The sequence below is a fragment of the Melozone crissalis genome, unplaced genomic scaffold (genome assembly GCF_028551555.1).
Source record: "Melozone crissalis strain CALT ecotype California unplaced genomic scaffold, PUWL_Pcris_2 ptg000027l_1, whole genome shotgun sequence".
Taxonomy (NCBI): domain Eukaryota; kingdom Metazoa; phylum Chordata; class Aves; order Passeriformes; family Passerellidae; genus Melozone; species Melozone crissalis.
This window is the reverse complement of record NW_026535805.1, coordinates 2,717,077-2,737,473: the sequence shown is the minus strand read 5'-3', so window position 1 is coordinate 2,737,473 and position 20,397 is coordinate 2,717,077. Positions and strand designations below refer to the sequence as shown.

At 36.6% G+C, this 20,397-nt stretch overlaps 1 protein-coding gene across 1 annotated transcript in view; it reads right to left on the bottom strand.

The window, feature by feature from the left end:
* Window positions 1-3,628: 3,628 nt before the first annotated feature.
* Window positions 3,629-20,397, bottom strand: part of GPATCH2 (G-patch domain containing 2) — a 119,192-nt gene continuing 102,423 nt past the window's right edge. Inside the window, exons 9-10 of the mRNA XM_054280332.1 lie at window positions 19,197-19,279; window positions 3,629-7,323 (exon numbers count right to left, since the gene is read on the bottom strand). Of these exons, the coding sequence (XP_054136307.1) occupies window positions 7,154-7,323; window positions 19,197-19,279 (253 nt within the window). The 3' untranslated portion in view covers window positions 3,629-7,153. The remainder of the gene's footprint in view (window positions 7,324-19,196; window positions 19,280-20,397) is intronic.

The window sequence follows — 20,397 nt, the reverse complement described above, 5'->3', positions numbered from 1 at the left end:
ACTAGATTTTGCTGAATAAACATCTGACACAAAAAAGTTTTACTTTTTTGATTAATATAGATGTAGATCTCATATGAAAATACCCTTATCCTAAGGAGCAGATAGTTTTCCTCTGAAGTCACAGATTTGGCTGACCGTAGTGCAAATTCAGGATTTATTCTATTAAAGGAAAGCCCAAGATGAAGTCAGCACCTAAGGCACCCCACCCACTGCAAAGTGCCCCTTCCAGCAGCTCTCCTGGAGTGGTGTCCATTCACAGCCCTGGAGGTTTCAGAGGGAAGCCAGCTGTGGGAGGAACACTTCTAATGTTAGCAATAAAAATGAAACAGGTATCATCAAATCCTGGGACTCCAGGCTGCAGGTCTGATTCCTGACACAATTTCTTAGTGAACCTTTACTAAGGAAGATCCAATGGTTACTGGGAAAACTTCACGTAGGTACAACATAGAGGTTGAAAGGTGATCTTCTCTATTCCAACACTTTTGCCAGTGCTATCATTCCTGCCCATATCTCTGTTCTATAAAATTCCTGGTTAAAAGCTACTGTTTAGCAGCTGACCTATCTTCATGGGCAATGGATAGAAATTGCCCAAATTCTGTTAGTGAGAACTGCAATTCACATGCTCACTGACAAAAGAAGATGAAAAATAAATCAGCTTACACACCACAGTAAGTATAAAGGCAACCAGGTAATTGTGTTACTTATTATTTACATCACATTATGAAAACCCTTAAAATCATTACAGGCTCACGCTCAAAATCTCTTATTTCAGTAATAAAGCATATAAAAAAGAAATCTGTAAACTGTTCTTCCAGACAGTGGAACTGTTTGAGTTTAATCCAAATTAACATACTGAGTATCACTGGCATTTTCATTCAACAGTCTTTTGCATCTTGTATTTACATATGTATGGTTGATGTTGCAGATCAGATTTGATACTAGAGGAAGAGTGAGCCAGTGCCACATTGACTGAGAATCTGGCATCTAGAAAATTTTAGATAAACATTCCACTTTCTTCACAATAGGTAGAACATCTGGACAACCTGGAACTTTTGGGGGAAAAAAAAGTGTGGAATTCAAACTCAGTTCTGAGGACTTGAAACCAAAGGCATGAAATTGAAAATCTGCACACTTGCAAATGCAATCAGAAAAATTCTTGTACTCTCCACCACAATATTCTGTAAGAAAACAATCAAGTTTGTGCAAGAGAGAAAGCAATGGTGAATAGCAGTGGGGTCTTCAAAGACATCATAAAAAAGTAGAAACATTTTATGGGAGGAAAAACTAGAACCTCTTTGTGCTGATTCTTCAAAGAATCTCCTTAAACTACTCAAATCTACCTTCTAGGACAGTAAGTTAAAACAACATTATAGGCAACTTCCAAGGAAGAGGATTAAAAAAATCACACCTCATTAAAAAAGAAAACAAAATTCATGGGAATGGACATGCAGGGAGCAATCTGAGGTCCAGCACAAACAATAAAGTGCTTGAGGAGAAGATGGAGAAAGATGGAGTGTGGACAGGTGTAGAATAAGCTGACTTGCAGAGAAAGTTTGTAGGATTCATAGTAGCAGATGCATGAGAAGTTTAGCTTATCTCAGGCATTAAAACCTCCAGCATTCTTCAGTGGTGGGTCAAAATGTTGAGCCTGTTTTGCTAAACACTAACATCTTGTTTGTAAATTAAAGAAAATATTACTTGGAACATTAACGTTTTCTTTCTCTGCGTACCTGATGCATGACTTCCCTTACTCATCTGCCCCCAAATTTAAGAAATTTCCAACTTCTCACTGTATCACAGCTTTAGAAATGATTTTTCTTCCCTTCCATTATCTGCAACTCTTACTTTTCTCCTATATTCTTTTTGATTTGACAAGATCCCATCCTACCTACAGAATCACGTCCCGAACACTAAACTGACAACCCTATATATGAGTGGCTTACTGTGCCTTATTTTGTGCTCTGCAAAATTAAGATATTCCAGGCTGACATGGCAGCCTGACTCCCCACAATGCTGGAATGTATTGGTGTGGGTACTGCAAGGATAGACAGACTGACATGACCCACCTGCTAACCTGTACATTCCTGCAGCCAAAGAGCAGCTCTATAAGAGCTCAGTGCTAAAGATGAGCCAGCACAATCCTGCAAACAGGCAGCTGGGACCTGAGGGAACTCTGATGCCATAGAAAATTTAGGACCTGTATCTTTTACAAGGAAGAAAGTCACAGCCTCAGTCTGCAAATTCTTCCATGCTGTGTATTTTTAGACAGTACTTCACATTTGGAAGCCAATGGCAGATATATGGACAAAGTATTGCAAATCTCTCACTGACTCGGGGCCACAGGAAGGACAGGGACCCACACAACAGCCTCATCAAGGACAAAGAAATCCCAAGTTCTCAGTGTCAAAATCTCTTACAACTGATGAAGGCAACATGTGGCCCTTCGGGAAACTGGCTTAGGAAGGGGATGGAAAAGGAACTTCTGTAGAGCAGCAGAAATCACAGAAAATCCTGAATGGCCTGCCACATACAAGAGATTATGCTTCAAGAGAGGAAACACGGGTATTGTCACTTAAAAACACACACAGAGCTGCAGTTTTTCAGAAAAATAGACAACATTGTAGACAAGACACAACTGAAATGAGCATATCTGTGATGAAATATTCTGAATGACATTTTAATAAGCTCATATATTTACAATAACACACACATACCTCAGAGGCTAATGACTTATGTTCACACTTTCAGAAGTCAAACTCCCCAATGTTTAAATTCATCATAGGAATGTCATCAACAGGCCAAAATAACAACCTTCTATAGACAGAATACCTCATATTAATTTAAACCACTTTTCATAGCTGTTAAAAACCAGTTCTCATTGGTGAGGGAGATCAAGTTTACATAATTTATTACTTAATGATTGAATACTCAAATACAAGCAACATGGTCAAAACAGTTCCATTATCTGTTTTGTTCTAGGACAGAAGAGAATCATGAGAAGCCCAAAAAACTTAATGTGATCAGCTGCAAGTAAATGTGTGCTAACCCTTTTGCAGCTTCTCCACTGCTCCTGAATACTCTGCTAGGGATGGAAGTGTAATTAGAAAGTTTCTTGATTAAGAGGGGAGGGATTCCCATTTCTGATATGCCTTCATTGAAAGTGCCCTGGGAGCAGGGGAGAGGGAAAATAAAACAAAGACTGTGTGAGTTTTCCTTGGAGGAACAATTTTGGAGAACTGTTGGAAGAGAAAGCACAAGGCCCTGTCATGGTTATCAAAGCATACACATACCTAAGGAGTGAAGGGAACTTGTACTTAGACTTGTAACAAGTCTTAGAAGAATATGATAACAAAAGTACTGCAAACATCTTAAACGAGGCATTTCCTGATATTGTGGTGTGACCTCTTCAGCAGGATAATAATAGCCTAGGAAAGAAGTACTAGCAAAAAAGTACATAAAAGGCAGTGTAATAGCTTAATCTAGTATGCGTTTACTTGGTACATGGGATAAGTCACTTTAATTATATTTCCAGAAACAGCATGCCTTTGTACTCACCTGTGCAATAGCACTACTGAAAAGGGTAGTTTAAAGAAAAGAACATACAAAGCCCATGAAGAATTGAGTCTATTTATTTTATTCCATCTTGCATTTGTGTTGTTAGAGCAAAGCATTCTATACAAAGCGTTTAGGTATTTACTGCTGTTCTACACCCATTATTGACCTAATTGCAGAAAGACAAATGCAGGGACAAACTTGTTAAACGAGCATATTGATAATGCTTCTCTGACTTCGACAAATATTCATTTAGAAATAAGATACTGCTCGTGGGTTTCTTTTATTAACAGTTAATGGCTCAATTCACAGAACTTGGAGACACCATGGAACATGTAGCAAAACACAGTGCTGATAATAGGCAACATCTCTTCTCTTCACTACACATTCTTCAGAGGAAGAATATCATGGTAACAGCTGAGCTACTGATTCAAATATTTAAATTGAAAGAATCTGGCAAGTGATGGATGAGAACTTTTAGATACAAGATGATCCCGTATTTATTTATGTAGGCAAAAAACTTCAGTGTCACAGGCATAAAGAATTATTATCTGAAAAAACTTCTATACGTAGTTTAAAACAATGTGTTCCAGCTTTATAGCAGGTATCACAGTATGATTGCAGGTTAGACATAGGAAAGATCTGAAGAAAACAAACAGTAAATCCAAGTATTTTGACCTGTTTCAAAGCCAAATAACATTGCAATGGCTTTAAAAAAAAATCTGCAATTAATTTTTGTTTTGTTTCTTAACACTAGTTTTAACTGTATGAAATCACACTGCTGGAGTATCTTTAAAACCACTCCTGTGAGATGTGGAAAAATGAAAATGAAACCACAGTGTGAGCCAGAATGGGAATTTTACTGCACCAAAAATATCTCAAAACACTACATTAAAATATTTTAATAAATCACTTTGTTCTACAGCTTCTAACAGATAAAGTGTACTGTCAGCAGAGGCATCTATTGATAATACCTGGGGAAAACAAAGTGCATCTATCTCTATATCAAAACCAGTTTAACTAACCTTAATGTCTAATAGATTCTCACTAAAAGGCTGATTTAGAACAAAAAAATTTAAGGTTTTCAATCTGATTACATAGTTCGTCCATTATGACAGTCTACTAGGCTGGCTGCTTCACTGCATCTGCAGGAATGCATGAAAAAAGAGTTGAATGAGCTAAAGATATTTTTCCTCAATATGTATGCATTATTTCCCTCTTACCTTTTAAAAACAGGAAACAGTTTCAAGAACTTTTGGGGCTCTATACTTATTTCTTGAGAAACTACTTCTATGACAAATTGCACAGAAATACTTCAAAGAAGTGTTATAGGTGCCATACTTCCAGTCCAAGACATGCAGGTGTTGGAACTAAAGCAGAACAGTGGAATTTTAACAGACGGAGTATTCTTTTACAGTTTTACAGATAGAGCTACAACAAACAGATCTTAAAAGATTCACTTTTGCAATTCACACGTTGAAAATGATTTTAAGGGATTTCTGATTGCAGCGTACAAAACAAAGAGGTTGTCAGAGTTCACTTGCTCTCAGGAGCACATGGCACTGTCAGAACAGGTGCAGGCCACAGAAATGCATTATTTGGAATAACACACAAGTGGGCACCTCTGCCAGCTGCAGAATTCCAGGCTCTTGGCCCTCTGTAACTATGTGGCCTTGAAATTCTTTGGATATGGAATGTATTTAACCAAATTCAGTTGTGCAAGAGATATTTGAAGTGGCAAACTCACATTATGCTATGCCCCAAAACCTTACAATAAAACGTATCTTTTGCTGTATAAATCCCAATTCTGTTTAAAATTTCTTATAATTTTAAAAAGTAAAACTACACAAGCATATAAAGTATTTAAACAGCAATAAATGGTCTTCCTGAAACTCAAAGAACATGTGCATTCAACTATCATAAAAACAACATCAGCTACTAATCTGTAATCTCTACACTATGGTGGTATGCTGAAACAACATCCCCAAACTGACAGTAATTGCACTGGAAAATATGAACATTTCTTTCAAGCAAATTTAATGCTATAATGTTGCTGGTTTTCCTCTTCCTGCTACTATTTTCCTGGAAAAATGGGTGAAGCTGAGAGAAAAAGGAAAGTAATAAAAACACGTCTTAAAATTAATCACTATATTTCACAGTTGCATGAGCAAAACTGTGCTCTTTTTATGCTAAAGAAATATCTTTGCAAGCATCTGGAACTAAGTATTTTTCTCTGCAGCCTGGGAGGTGAGGAAGGGAGATCCTCCTCTTGAAGAAAAAAAAAAGACTGCAGAATCAAATCCTGTTCTCTCTGCAATGAGGGTAAATGTTGCCAGCTACTAGAGGCATGGGTGGTGAGAGGAGCACGATTTTCTCCTTAGTCCATCTGAAAAACAGTTTCCTTCAGCCCTATCATTTAATTTTAAAGTGGAATTTGTTTTATCCTGCAGACTAATAAGTACCCTAGGAGCTTGATTGGTTGGTGCTTAATGAAATTGCTTCTGCTGACATTAGATACATTAGGATACTGATTAAAACACTTAATGATCCCTCTTGATTTTAAATTGCTAGCTTAGATTTGTGAGATGCCATCAAAGTATCTTTTTCCTTCCTTTCCTCCATCCTAATCCTGCTTCTCCTTGCCCTTTTTCTGCTCATGATCCTTAAAGGTTGTGGCTCATTGGCAACAGCTCGGTCACAAACCAAACGTTAACACCATGTTGAATACTGCATTGTTTAAAATGTGCCAAACCCCAGAAAAACACTGAAACACAGTCATCCCTGAAATGCAATTTCCTGTTTCAAAGCTCAAACTATTCTTAAATGTGGCAACACTGAGGATCATTAATATGAAGGGAAAGCCAAAGTTGGAGTAAAGTTTAACTCTGTAAAGTATTTGCTGAGGAAAGATAATTTTGTAAACATAAAAACAAGTATAAAAGCATTACTTCTCAGCTTGAATGTGGAAGACAGTAATACATTGACAGAAAATGGTGTTGGGATGAGATTCCTATGACAACAAAGCTGTTTTTCATGCTCTTAGACAAAATTGCATACCATATCACCTTCCACTGGGAAACATGTATGTATTATGGCCATAATGAGAACTTATACTCAAATATTGTTAAACACTACAAATACCAGGCTTGGAAATTTTGCCTGAAAAGGGAGAAGCCACAATAGCTGTAAAAAAGTTCCATTTTCCTCAACAAATCTTATCAAGGCTCTTGAGATGAAATTATACCTACAAAACAAAATTTCCTTATATACTAAAACCTGCAGTGCCAGAAGCTTTTACCAAAAAAAGTGAGTACACTGAATTTTATGCTTAATACAAACCTTAAGACCACAGAAAATAAAAAAGTAGAAGTTTCTGTACATTTTAGCACCATTGTGAAGTCAGACTCGAATGCCGGTTCTGTCACTGCGGCTGTACCTTGCAGCTGGTGGGAGTTGTGTGAAGCTCGTTGACGTCAGCCATCTTTGAGAGAAGAAAAACTGGATTTGCCGATCACAACAAATAATATGTTTGCCATTTTTTCCTTTTTCTTTCTTTCTTTTTTTTTTTTTTAATTAATTTTGAGCTTTATTTTTATCTCTGTTAGCTAAATCCAAGTCCAAGTCCTTTGGGTCTCTGCATGGCTCGTATGGGCTCTGCTATTCCTTTGCCGTCTGGTCCGAGACCTGTGCCTGGGGTCCAGCCCATACTCTGAAGCATTCTGTTTCCAATGTTGCTTTCTGGGATTGGTTGGGTGTTTTCACCTACAAACCCTGAGATTAAAGAAATACACAGCATTAATCAGCACTGCCTGCCATGTGGAGAAGAGCAGGATAATCTCCCTTAAAGCTTTAAACCTTCTTATTCTCCTAATTCATCTAACAGGTTTCTAGAACAGGCTGCCTTTGCACATGTTGACCTCTTGACTGCATATGATTCTAAATAATACAGTCTAATGCTTTTATTTTTAATGCTTTTGAGGATTCATTCTGTTTTTACATATGACAAATATTATATTCCAATATGGTGGATTTCACATCAGATTCAAAGAATATAAATCACCTGCAGATGTCTACCAGTATATTGTCAAGATCACATGAATTTCTAGTCCTATGCAGTTACTAAGGAAAGACACATCATAGTAACATGACCATCACTCTGTTCTTAGTAATATTTATCAATGACCTCCCTCAAGAAAACCCAATAAAAACGTTCTGATCAAACAATTATAGCTCTTACAGAAACAGTACAGACAGATGCTCAACCACTCTGTAATTCATCTATACCTTTACTGTTTCTCTTTTATTGAACATTGTGAATTTTGATATGTCCAAGGTTACTTTTGGTGTTTTCAATTTTACTAAGTGTTGTTTACACTCTCTTCTCCTTAGCATTGAGATCTTTGAGAAGTGCTGCATACATACCACAGAAAAGAGTACCAACATTGCAAGTGTTAGTATATACTTGTTACAATAACAGATTAATTTTTTTATAAGAAAGGTTTTTTCCCCCCCTGAATACATCATTAAAAAAAAAAAAGAAGTCAAAATAATAAAGCTAGTTTTTCCAGACTCCCCAAACCAGCGTTTAGAGACAATGCATGGATAAGCCTTCTAAATGTAAGTATCTTGCATAAGGGATATTTCTTTCAGGATTCTGTGTTAAAAATTATCAACTTTCACCATGCAAACAATTTAAAAAGGACTGAAGGTTTTGAACACAAGCAGTTGCACGTAGACAGCTGGATTTTGTTTTCAGCATTATTCAACATCACCCTGCCCAACAACAAAATAAAAAAAACCCCTCAATGTGCCCAGCTTCAAAACTATCTGTTTGATTTTCTACCTATTTATTCTGCCTGCTACTTTTTAAGAAATACTGTAGTAGAAGCCTGTGATTTTGAGTTCTTGGAGACTATAATATTGACAAGCAGCTGGCTTATCATTATATTAACTTACTAAACAAGAACACATAAAAGTTGAACATGAGCTTCTAAAAAGCCTAATTTATCCTACACACGCAAAAAAGCAAGGTCTCACAGTGGAAACTGCATATACAGAGAGAAATTCAAAATGAGAGGTGCACATTGAAAACCTCATGATGATTGTGATGATGAATTTATAGTACTCCAGCATTATCCACTATAGATCTGTTCATATTCAGTAAAACACTGGCTACATAAAAGGCAGACCGCTTTCTAGTATCTCAGTTCCTGAGTCAAAGAAAAAAAGAAGTGCATTGAGGGAAGGCATCCTTTAATACTGGTTTGAAGCTATGCTTAATGCTAGGCTTAAAATAAAGGCTTTTAAGTCAGCAGCCTCCAGTCCCTGAGAGGGTTCTTCTTGAACTGACCAGCACAAAATTCAATGTCCAAGACTTCCTTTCTTTTCAGGCCCCCACAGGCAGAGGCAATTTTCATACAAATGAGTCCCTGGGTCCCTGGCACTGCCTGGCATAACATGGGCTTTGTAACCTTCCCAGTTATACTTTCTAGCTAAAAAAAAAAAAAAAAAAAAAAAAAGAAAGGAAAGAAGAAAGGGTACCGTTCAACAAAAATTCTGGCAAACCTCATAGGTAAAACCCTGGAACTGTGTTTTGGTCCACTTTTTGTAAAAAGTGATGGCAGAAAATGAAGAATCATTCCAGTAAATGTTTGTGGAACAATTAAGGGGAAAACTTCAAGGAGAAGAGAGATCCAACAGACCTGCCAAGCAGGAAAGAGCAAACGCAAGAGTGTATTTTATGACACCTAAAAACTGGAAACATGAAACCATTCATAATGCTGCCTAAGCAGAGGCAGCAATGCTGCTGGAACAGTATGCAAGGCATAGCCTGAGACAACATAAACAGCTTTTTTGTTTTAGTCTATTCAGGGGAAAAACCCACAGAGCTCTTCCTGTAACAGATGTACCTTTCTATATGAATTTCAATTCCTGAGACAGCCAGAGGAACCCCACAAAGAAGATATAAGAAAGAACACTCTGTACCTTGACATGTTATTTAGTAAACTAGCGCTTCTATTTTTGATATCTTTTGAAGCAATTCAATGCTGTTTTTCCCTGACAAGATAATTGGAATTATTTGTTTTTAAAGACATATAAGTACTGCTAGAATGTGTATATGATACCTATTTTTCCCTCCACTGTACATACTTTTATATCTCCTATTAAAACATAAGCTCTCCCTAAGAGTCCTGTTTTACTCTTGCATATCATCAGATTAAAAAAAAAAAAAGGAGAAAAAAGAAAAAGAAAAGAGAAGCCACCATAAACTTGGTTTCACAATCCACTTTTGGGGCAAACAATCAAACAACATACACTGTCCAAAGGATAATGTGTTTGAAGGCTTTGTACTACAAGAATAAAGCAAAACCAAAACCCCACCCACCTTGCCTATATTACTAATTGACTAATTACTCCTTCTCATAAATGAGGTGAATTCAGATTGCTTTTATTTGAATAGTGAAAAATACTTAATATACCCTGGCCATTCCATTGCAGTACAGTTTTTATATGAATACTATCTATGTCTGCCTTTAACATTCCTGCAATTCTCACCAATCACTTGAAAAATTTATCTGTAATGCAATATATTTTACTTGAATCCAAAGAATGTGGATAGTGGTACTGCCCTCTTCCTCCATTTCATGTGCAATCAGCAGGTTGGAAAAAATCCCAACATTTGCATTGCTGATAGACTGCATGATGGGAGAGAGCTCTTAAAAATCATGCTACACTGTGTGCTATTCCCCTGACCCCCATATCTGTGCTTTGGGCTTTTATTTCCTAATTAAAAGCAGTAATTGTCCTTGCAATATTCATCTTCAAGTTCAGTTTTAATTCTTGCCTATGGCACTTCTTGGACTAGCCAGTAGGGCCTGTTAGAGAGAATGGTCCAAGCACACGGCCTTGAAAAGGGCTGTGCTACCTCTGGGACGTGTTCAGTCTTGACCCCCCCAGGAGCAAGAGCAAAACCAACCCATTGTGCAGTCCCACAAAAAATAACTATGCAGAATCGATTAAAAAAAAAAAAGTGGGGATACATTTTTCCAATTTTAATGCTGTATGAGGTTTCCAGATGTTACAAGGATGCCTCTGCACTAATAATTTGTAGGAATCTCCTGTGCAGTACACCTTTTTTTTTTTTCTACAGACAGAAAATGTTTTTAGCAACCCTAACAATTGATTCCTGATCTACCAGATGAGTAGTCTGCATGTAGAAGAGGCTGCCATTACATGAGAGAGGAGAAAACATTAAGGTATATTAACTTGTTTGAAAAGACAGCTCTGTAAAATACCCTCAGCTTATGTTCCTTTTCTCTGCAATACTGCCAGCTGAAAGAAAAAAGGACAATTCTCAAATCTTTGTGTATATGAAGAGACACACTTCAAGGTCTACATTTTTTATGCATATGACCGTACATACATGGAATATAGAGTCAGTGAGTAGCAAGTGACAAAACTGGGAAGTGGAAAGCAAAAAACTCATCACATTTGTTTAATTTTGATATGATACTTATGATGGCATTAAAGGCAGGTTTCAGTGAAAAGTAAAGGTATGTAATTTTTTCTTAACAGCTGTTGAGACAGGTATGTCCTGGTTAAACAGTACACTAGCATTCAGTGCCATACCCTTGATTTTACAGTGATTGCCATGAATTAATTTAATTCCATCTGTAAGCTAAAATCAGATCAGAGGTCTAATGCTGCTGCAGGCTTCACATCTGTTTAATCATTTTTGGATACAGCAGCTTGCAAAAGTTCAGCTTTTAAATTTGCTTCCTATTTAAGAAACAATGTTACACCAGTGTACAACACTGTCAGCAGGAAACAAATGAGCCTATGAACAGTTTTGATCTGACAGACCCATTTTATTTGCAAAATGCTTCTACAAATTCAAAGCTCAACATTGAAGTTATCATTTATTACAGAATAATAAAGGAGCTATGACCTCATAAACTACTATTGTCACAATATTTATTTGTAAGGTCCAATTGCTGGATAAGACTAGCATCAAGCATGTTTGGCTTATATTTGGGCTGAATAAAACCAGAATACAGCTAGGATCAAGCTCTCAGATAACCTTATTTAAGAAAATGTGTGGGTTTTTTGTTGTGTTTCTCTTTTTTTCCTCTCAACCCCCCCAAGCTGTAAGAAACAAATGAAGGCATAGTGAAGCAATTTCATCTCTGGCCACCACACTATTTCTGATGTTAAGAAAACGGGGTTTTAAACAGTTCTGAGAAAATGGCACTGTACATAAATATAGTCTTACCCTTTCATCTTTCTTTTGTATGATTAAGACTTGTGAGCAGAACAGCAATGCCTTCGCAGAGCATACCACAACTATTATTTCCTCTTCTATCGCTCCCAGCAGCCTTAAATCCTTTAAATCCTTTCCTAGAAGGATCTCTTTTTGCTTGGGTAATTTTTGCAATACATGGCCTGCTAACCCTTACCCCCTACCCTGGATCTCACTTATGTCTATCACAGCAGAGTCAGTCTTTCTACCTCAAATCTTCCAAGGAGCATTGTGGATGGTAATTCACTTGTGTAATTGGCTCAAGAGATGAAAATCTTGTATCTGCCTCTCTTAGCCACTAATCTATCCAGCTGACTGCAAGCCTAATTGGCAGCTTGTTTAGTAATTTGGCTCCTAAAGTGTTGTATTGATGTTGGATAAACAGCCAATGGAAGCAGAAATGATACATGCTGATTCTCTTTAAAAGCTGGTGCACTTTCCCCCTCATTTTCTGAACGCATTTAATATTTCATCTATTCTTTTTCTTTTCTGACTCCTCACCAGACAGATGAGCTCAGAGCAGTAGGGACTGATCCTGATACACAAGGAAACCAATCAGAAAAATACATTGCTGTAGTCTGTCTTTTTATGCCAGCTCTCTCTAACTAGCAAAATGGGAATCAGACTGCCTAGATGTTTATGTTCTTAAAATTGTTTTGGATAATTGCACAAACACAGCTTCAGAAGCACAGTCACCAGCTGCATGGTGATTTTAAAACCCAGTACCTGCAGTGATTTTCAAAATTCAGTACATATGGCTGTGTATCTACTAAAAAACCCACAAAACACCAAACCAAAACTAAAACAACTCAGCTATGAGAATGCTATGAAAATTGTTTAGTTTAATATTTGAGACTGTTTTATTTCACCAGACTAACACATCCCTCACACTGAGCTATCTAAGACTATCTAAAGAATAGCTTTAGAATTATTATGTTCAAGTAAGTCTGCTTGCATTGAATTTTATTCTAACAGAGAGATAAGAATAGCAGGGAGGACATAGCTATGACTTCAGCAGGTGCTGGATGCCTCTGTATTTATCCCATATCCACAGCAGAATTTTGTTGATGTCTGCACTGCCATAGTTCATTCCTACTACTCCATCTCAAGGGCCTGGGTAAACACACCCTATCTTGAAGCACAGGCTCTAGATTTCAATCTATTTTCAACTCTCCTGAATATATAAACATAAATCCACACACCAATGAAGATTGTGACACTGAATTTTAGGTACAACTGGTTATCCAGAAACACAGATCACTAGGAATTGGATTTTCAGGTGCTCTTCTCCTTCCATCCTTTACTGGGTTACACTGTATGTGGAGTAAAACTTCCTGCCCATTCAGTCTTTCCTGCTATAAAATCGGTTGGAAGAGTTGGTGTTTTTAGATTGCAATTTATCCCTCTGTAAGGGGAATCTCTTGAATATCCAAGACTATCTTTTCACTTCAGTCCAAAGGTCTTTGTTTTATGCCTTGTCTTTGATGACAGAAACACTGTCACTGGATGGCACTTTGGAAGAAGCATTCTCAGCAGGGGACATGGCAAAGTTCTGTTTAACTCCCCCAAAATTCAGCAAAATGAATCCCATCTGATAAGCATTCTCTCATTTTACAGAAAGACTCGCAGCCTTACAATGAAACCCAGGGGAAATCCAAAGCAAAAATTTTCTTTGTGAAACCCAGAGTATGTACAACAGATTTTATTAGGAACTTTTCCACCAATTGCAAGGCTTTTACAAAAAGACAGAAATCTTGCCTGCACTGGAAATCTGATCAATGAATTTTATTTCCTCGCATGGTAAACTCCTCTGAAGTGCCAAAACTTTCAGCATAAATCTATCAGGTTTATGCACAGACCTTCCTTATTCAGAAAGTGAATCACATGCTCACAAACCTTTAAGAAAAGTGGTTTTTGCATAATACCAGGGACTGTTTGCAGCAGTGCTCCCTGTTCCCTCAGGAGAAAGAAAAACTAGTCACCAACAACTGAGAGGTTGTTGTAGAGAGATGGGATAAGAAATAATGCTGACTGAGGGAAAACGACATGTTTTAACTGCAAAACTGTCCATGTTTTAAAAAAAATCCTTTGCAATTACCAACCTAAAACTGACTGACAGAAATATCAGGTACTTCTTTTATTGGTTGAGGTCTAGGAAAACTACAGGACATCCATTTGCCCATCTGAGGAAGGTGATGGTTCTAACAAACTGCACATAAAAAAGAGGTGGCTCCTCTCCATGGGGAACCACTTTAATATGATATCTGGCAGAGAATGTGCAGAACTTGCAGAGCACATAACTGCCCTTGAGGATGAGTCTCCCTACTGACATCTCCGCCTCACTCAAAGCCAGTCCTCAAGTGTACAACTGTTTAATGAAACTTGAAAATAATGGTTTAGTTTTTTTTTCCCCCCATATTTTCACTATATTAAGGGCACTCTCTTTGGTTATATTCTCCAGTAAGCTGGTTTATGGTTCTTGAAAGTGAAGCCAAAAAATCCATGGAATCACAGAACATCTCAAGGTGGAAGGGACCCATAAGAACCAGAAAGTTCAGCTCGCAGTAGAGGCAATTTGAACGGTTTCCATAACCAGAAACAGCTACCTTATGAAAGATTCCCAGAGTTATTCAGGGAATCATTCTTGAAGCTTCCACATTTCACAAGATAAGAGCCTGTAGAAAGACAGGCACAGTCATCTTCTATCAATCTGAATGTTTCTTCTTGACTTTATAGTGGCTGTGTGTACAGCCTGTAGAATATTGTCTTCTCTCTAGACCACAAGAAACCCATCAGTAATTTTGCAGGATAAGCTTGTCCTGGTTGAATTGTAGGTCTTCTGAAGTTTGTTACTGAACTTTCTGAACTCTGGTCCTTGTATGTAAGATGCCTTGCCTGAACCAGCCACCTCAAGCTCAACACAGGAAGCCTTTTGCTCTGAAGCGACTGCAGCTTCCAATACTGGATGGCACTCTGCAATCTTTTAACTTCTAGTTTGGTGAGACAATATGGTAGAAGAACCAAAAAACAGAAAGAAGTCCCTAAAATTTAACTTGCTGCCAAGTTAGATACCAACCAAAGAAAAATGAGAGTCCATGGGCTGCACAACCAAGCAGGCATGAAGTGCATGCCAGGAAGGACTTTGGCAGACTGAGGGTAAGAAATGGTGCAATGCAATACGGGAAAGGATTCACAACATGCCAATGCTGTGAATTGCCCTGTGACGAGGGATTTCTGCCTATAGAGTTGTACATTTGGAAGACAGAAAAGCAGTGAATCAAGTTAAAAGAAAATAGGCTTATTGTCTAGAGTTTTGGAAATTTATGGTCAGTTCATCCAAGTACCCCAAAGTTTACCTTTTCCCTGAAACTACTGCACTAAGTTGACCTTCACCACAAACTCAGCCTCAGCCACCTCTGTTATCACACTGTAATCACAATCTTTTTCAAATCATCGTTTTGGTTCTGCAGATATTCAGGTCTGATTTTTAATCACTGACATATTAAGCATCAGCAAAATAGTTTGCTTAGCTGTTCCATTGGCAATTTTTAAAAAGGAATGAAAATATGTACCCTTTTGATTACCTTGTTAAAGTGAGTCATGATGGCATTATAGCAGTGCTCACTATTCCTGCTGTAATTAAGAAACTGTCATATTTTTCATTAAAACACATTCTTTAAAATGAGACTTTTAACTTGGTCATTTCAATCAGGACCAGCCTGAAGTATAGCATGTGCATGCAACATGCCAACTAGATAAAGAATATGACATCTGAAATTTGTTTTTGTAAAAAGGTAAGCATTAAAGTGCCCATTACATGCATAGTAATTTATCTATTTTATATAAACATTTTCTACATTTTAAATAAAAAATAGTTTTCTGCTCTTATAATCGGTTTTTGCAGGTTTTTAACACTGCTTCAAACTGTAAACCATACTATGCAATACCAGAGAAAAAAGACTGTTTTGAAATAGAAATAAATTACTATTTACAAGGCATACAAATATGAGATGTGAAGCAGAATTTGGGATTTTTTCCCCAACATTTAAGACTTGGAGGTTTGTTATTTAAAAAAAAAAAAAATCTAAAATATCTCAGAGATTTAACAGGAGATGACAAAAATCAAAAAATCTTGTACAGAAGAGCCAATTAGAAAGAAACTGGGATAAATGCATATTCAGTGTATGGGATCTAAAATTATGTAGCACCTATTGGTTTGATATGAGACTTAAACTAGATAATCTAAGACTGAAATTGCTGCAAATATTCCCAGTGCATGTGTTTCAAGTAGTAACACGACCTTGCAAAGAATGTTCTTTCTCTAGCAAAGTTTTTGTTGTTGTTGCTATTTTATTATCACTTTCATTAAACTGGACCCAGTATTAGAAGGGCTAATTCCATGACAATAAATTTTTTTGTCTTAGAGGTCCTTTTACAAACTTGAGAGCACTGTATTGCTGCAGTGAAATATGTCAGGGTGTCACATGAAATAGCTCTACCACTCAGGTAGTCAGAGGGGAGAGAAGGTCATTGAAAATGACCTGTTCTCACATGAGAACAGAATCACTGGAATAATATTGGTTTCATGGAAGAAGTCATCCAAAAAGAGTATTTAAAAGGTACAATATCTCATAATTCAGTTGAGGGAAGTTATCAATTTTTACTAGTATCAGTTTTTTTGTTGATTAATTAACTATCTAGGTTCAACAATACACATATGGGATATATGAAACATCCACAAAATAGAAAATTCATTCTAGGAAAAAAGACAGAATATGATACTCCTGTATCAGTACAGTCAGTTCCCTCCCATCCATGCCTGTATTATCTCCCATTTTCTTCACTGCTATTCAACACATCTTTTCTTCACCTTTACAAATGACATTTTTGAAACAATAAAATGCACTGTGCTGCTCCAACTTTCTTGCTTCAATGCTGTACAAGTAAAGCTACATCCTTTGTTACTAATATACACAAACCTATTGGTATGTGACTTTGACTGCAGGCTGAGAACGGGCTATAAATTTAGAAATCAATATCTAACTCTATCAATATTCATTTTACTTTTTCAATACAAAATACAAAGGTGAAAGAGCAGTAAATAAGCTGGAGTACTGAAATAAATTGGGTGTTCTTGTCACAATTAATAAATGTTTAACCAATCACACTGCTTGCTACAGAAGTCTGTGGCTTTGTAAGGTGTCTGAAAGTAGCAGGTGCTACCCTTGTGAGACTCAAACCCAGGGAACGTGTTCCAACACCTCGTTAGGATCATTCTCATCACTACTACTGGACCTAAAGGCATAAATTACCATTTTCAGCACTGTGCAGATTTTCACAATAGTTAATTTACCAAAGTAGTTTTTTCCAAATGCAAATGGGAATTTAGGAAACACTCTTACCAACACATTGACTCAGGCCAAACTTTGCCAATTTACAGTCCATGTAAGAAAACACCTGCAGTAAAGGAGTCATTTACAGACAGCTTTTCAGGTTTCACTATGATATCAAATACAAACAATTATGAGGAGAACGTTTGTTTCATTTCTAACTTCTGCTCATCTAAACAACTTCTGTATTTTTTTCTTTCAAGAAAGAAGCTCACAAATTCTTCCACATAAAATCAAACCCTTCTCTTCCCATATCTTAGCTAACTAAAACTACTGAAAGAAGAATAATCAAATAAGCAATCTCTTATTTTAATCCCAATTTCCAAAAGTACATTCATTCTAAAAGAAAACCCTGTTTCTTTCGTAAAACCTTATGGAACACAGACAAAAAGCAAGACCTGTGACAGACAAACAAGAATTCAGCTGTAGAAAGGTTAGCCTTTGAGAAAACTATAATAATCTGTAGCATGCTATACATAGTTACAAGCTTATTCAATGTTTACCAAAGCTTCTATTTACTTAAAAACTTACAAGGATGAAGTGCAGAAAAACAACAACTTTTCTAAGACCACAAAAAAAAAAAAAAAAAATCAATCCTCCTAATCACAGAAAATTGAAAAGATTACCTTGAACTTGAAAAGAAAAGAAGGCACATCAGTTAAAAATTACCTTATATGATACCTTTATCCACCATTATTCTCTCTTGCTCTTCATATAAAGGCAAACTTTAGGGCAAAACAATTTCTAAAACTGTGAGTTCATGGACATTGAATGACCACATATTTGCCTTAGTATCAAAATATTGGCTTTGAAAAGTTACGCAGAGGACCCAGCTTGTAAAATAAAATTCTGAACACTGAAAGCCCTAAGTAAAGTGAATAATAAAATAATTTCACAATACTTGATAACCTCTCGGTACAAAATGACATCCTCTAGTACTTGAAAGTTGTGAAGTGAAAATCACCTTGTAGAAATAATTACATTATTCTCTCTTCAGCCATTAAGTATTTTTCTTTCTTGGTTCACATATGTTCAGAGTCTTAGAAGCTGACCCATAGATTCTCTTTTTTTCATACTGCTGCCACTAAGGTACTTTTATAACATTGTTAATATTGTTCCTGGTCTGTTTCTGCCACTGAGGTTTGAAACAAAGAAGTTCTGGGGGGGGAATTCAGTTAGAACACAAGTATTAGGCATCTCTAAAGACATCTACTTGAAATATATTTGAAAATTCTATATATTGCAAATATTGCTGCTGTAGTTTATGTTTGACTAGGACACGCAGTCCAGATTTCTAGATTAGAAATATATATAAAGGCTCACATACAACCTACTCTTTCTAGTATGCACATATATAATTAATACAACAAACTGATGAGAGTCCTATAAATCACTGCTAAGTATTGAAAAAGTAATTTCACAGCTGTGACATCAGCAAAATGCATCCAATGGTTGTGACCTCGCATCTGTAAAAATCTTTCAGAAATGTGCTTGCAAGGGCTTCCTGTTAATCTACAGCACTAATTTTAAAGCTGTGTTTCACAGCTTTATCACCATATTTTCGATTGTTTATCCAAGAATTCACATCCTAACTTTATTGTGCAGGGTATTTAGAGCATTCATATGCAGAAAACAAGATGCCTCAGGTCTCTTCCCTTGTCATGTTTGAAGGGACATAAGCAGTAATCTTTGCTGTCTCAGTATATGAAAAAAGAATTATTGTCTTTAAAGAAGTGCTGTGCTACAAAAGACTGGAAATTGGCAATGATTGCAGGAGAGTGGAGGGAGCCTATTTATTTCTTAATCTTTATTAATAAATAAGAATAGAACATATTTGAAGTTATATGGGAAGTTATTGAATTTACCAAGCTTTTGCCCAGGTCACTGACCTACTGCTATGTGTTTAGAGATTTAACATCTTGTGGTTTGTGCTCTGTCCCAGGGAAATTGGTTACCTGTGGGTCCTGGCAGGGGAGCAGCTTTCCTTCTCCGCTTGATGTCTCCCATGCACAATGATCCTAAATGTACACTGGTTTGCCTGCAAGTAATTATAGGAGAAAACTATTAACAAAGGAAGAAAACTGCCACATAAATACGCAGCTTGTATAATCTGAACCTATATCAAAACATTCTCAACCAAGATGAAGCTGCACAGTCAAGCCACCAATCTTGTTTATATCGAAACATAATTATGTTTGTTGACAAGCGCTCAGTATCTAAATGCAGCATCATAAATTGTTACTGGAATGAATAAATATAAATATAAAGGGAATGCTTTTTAATTTTCAAAACTGGCAATCTGTCTAGCTCAACATAAAACAAAAACACTGTTGCTCCTGACAGGAAAATAGCTAAGATTAATTATCTAAAGAGATCACAATGCTGTTTGTAGGTTATCAATTGGCTGGTAATGCTTTACTGTCAGAGCAACATTTATTACATGGAAAATATTATCAATTTTTTTAAGGCAAGATGAAGAATGAACGAGAAAACATGAAACAGTAAACTCTTCAAAGGTGCATGAAATAAACTTGTAGCATAACAATTTATCCTCTTCTAATTCACTGGCAAGTTGTGAGAATATCACAGAAGCACAATATCTGTTAGGCTTCTTGAACAATTATGAGCTTGCACTGGGAGGCTGGAAAATTGATGGAGATGCAGAGGGTGGCAAACAAGCAAATGCTATTGCATTAAACCCAGCTATTAGAAGTCAGTACCACAGGAAATGGTAAATTTGGTATTTTCAAGTGTTGGCTTTTGGAATAGAATCTCAAGGGACAATTATAGTTATTATTTTTCTTAAAGCAATATAGAATGCCTGCAGAATTGAATATATGTAGCTGACTTTTCTTTTTTAAAGAACCAGAACAGAATGGGGGGGAGGATGCAGTAATTTTAATATGTATCTATAAATGTTACTGAGAAATGTGTTTCTTACCACATAAGTGTAGTGAATTTTGATAAAGTTACAAGCTGAAAATTGCATCTGACAATCTACAGCAGTATAGTAACACTGTCACTCATGGGATCTGGTTTCAGTGTGGATATATGACTTACCCTTTATGGCATTTATAAACATTTTAAAGCTGGGCTACTTCTAAATGAATAACAAATGGTCATATACTGTGGAGAGACCTCAGATATGCTCAATAA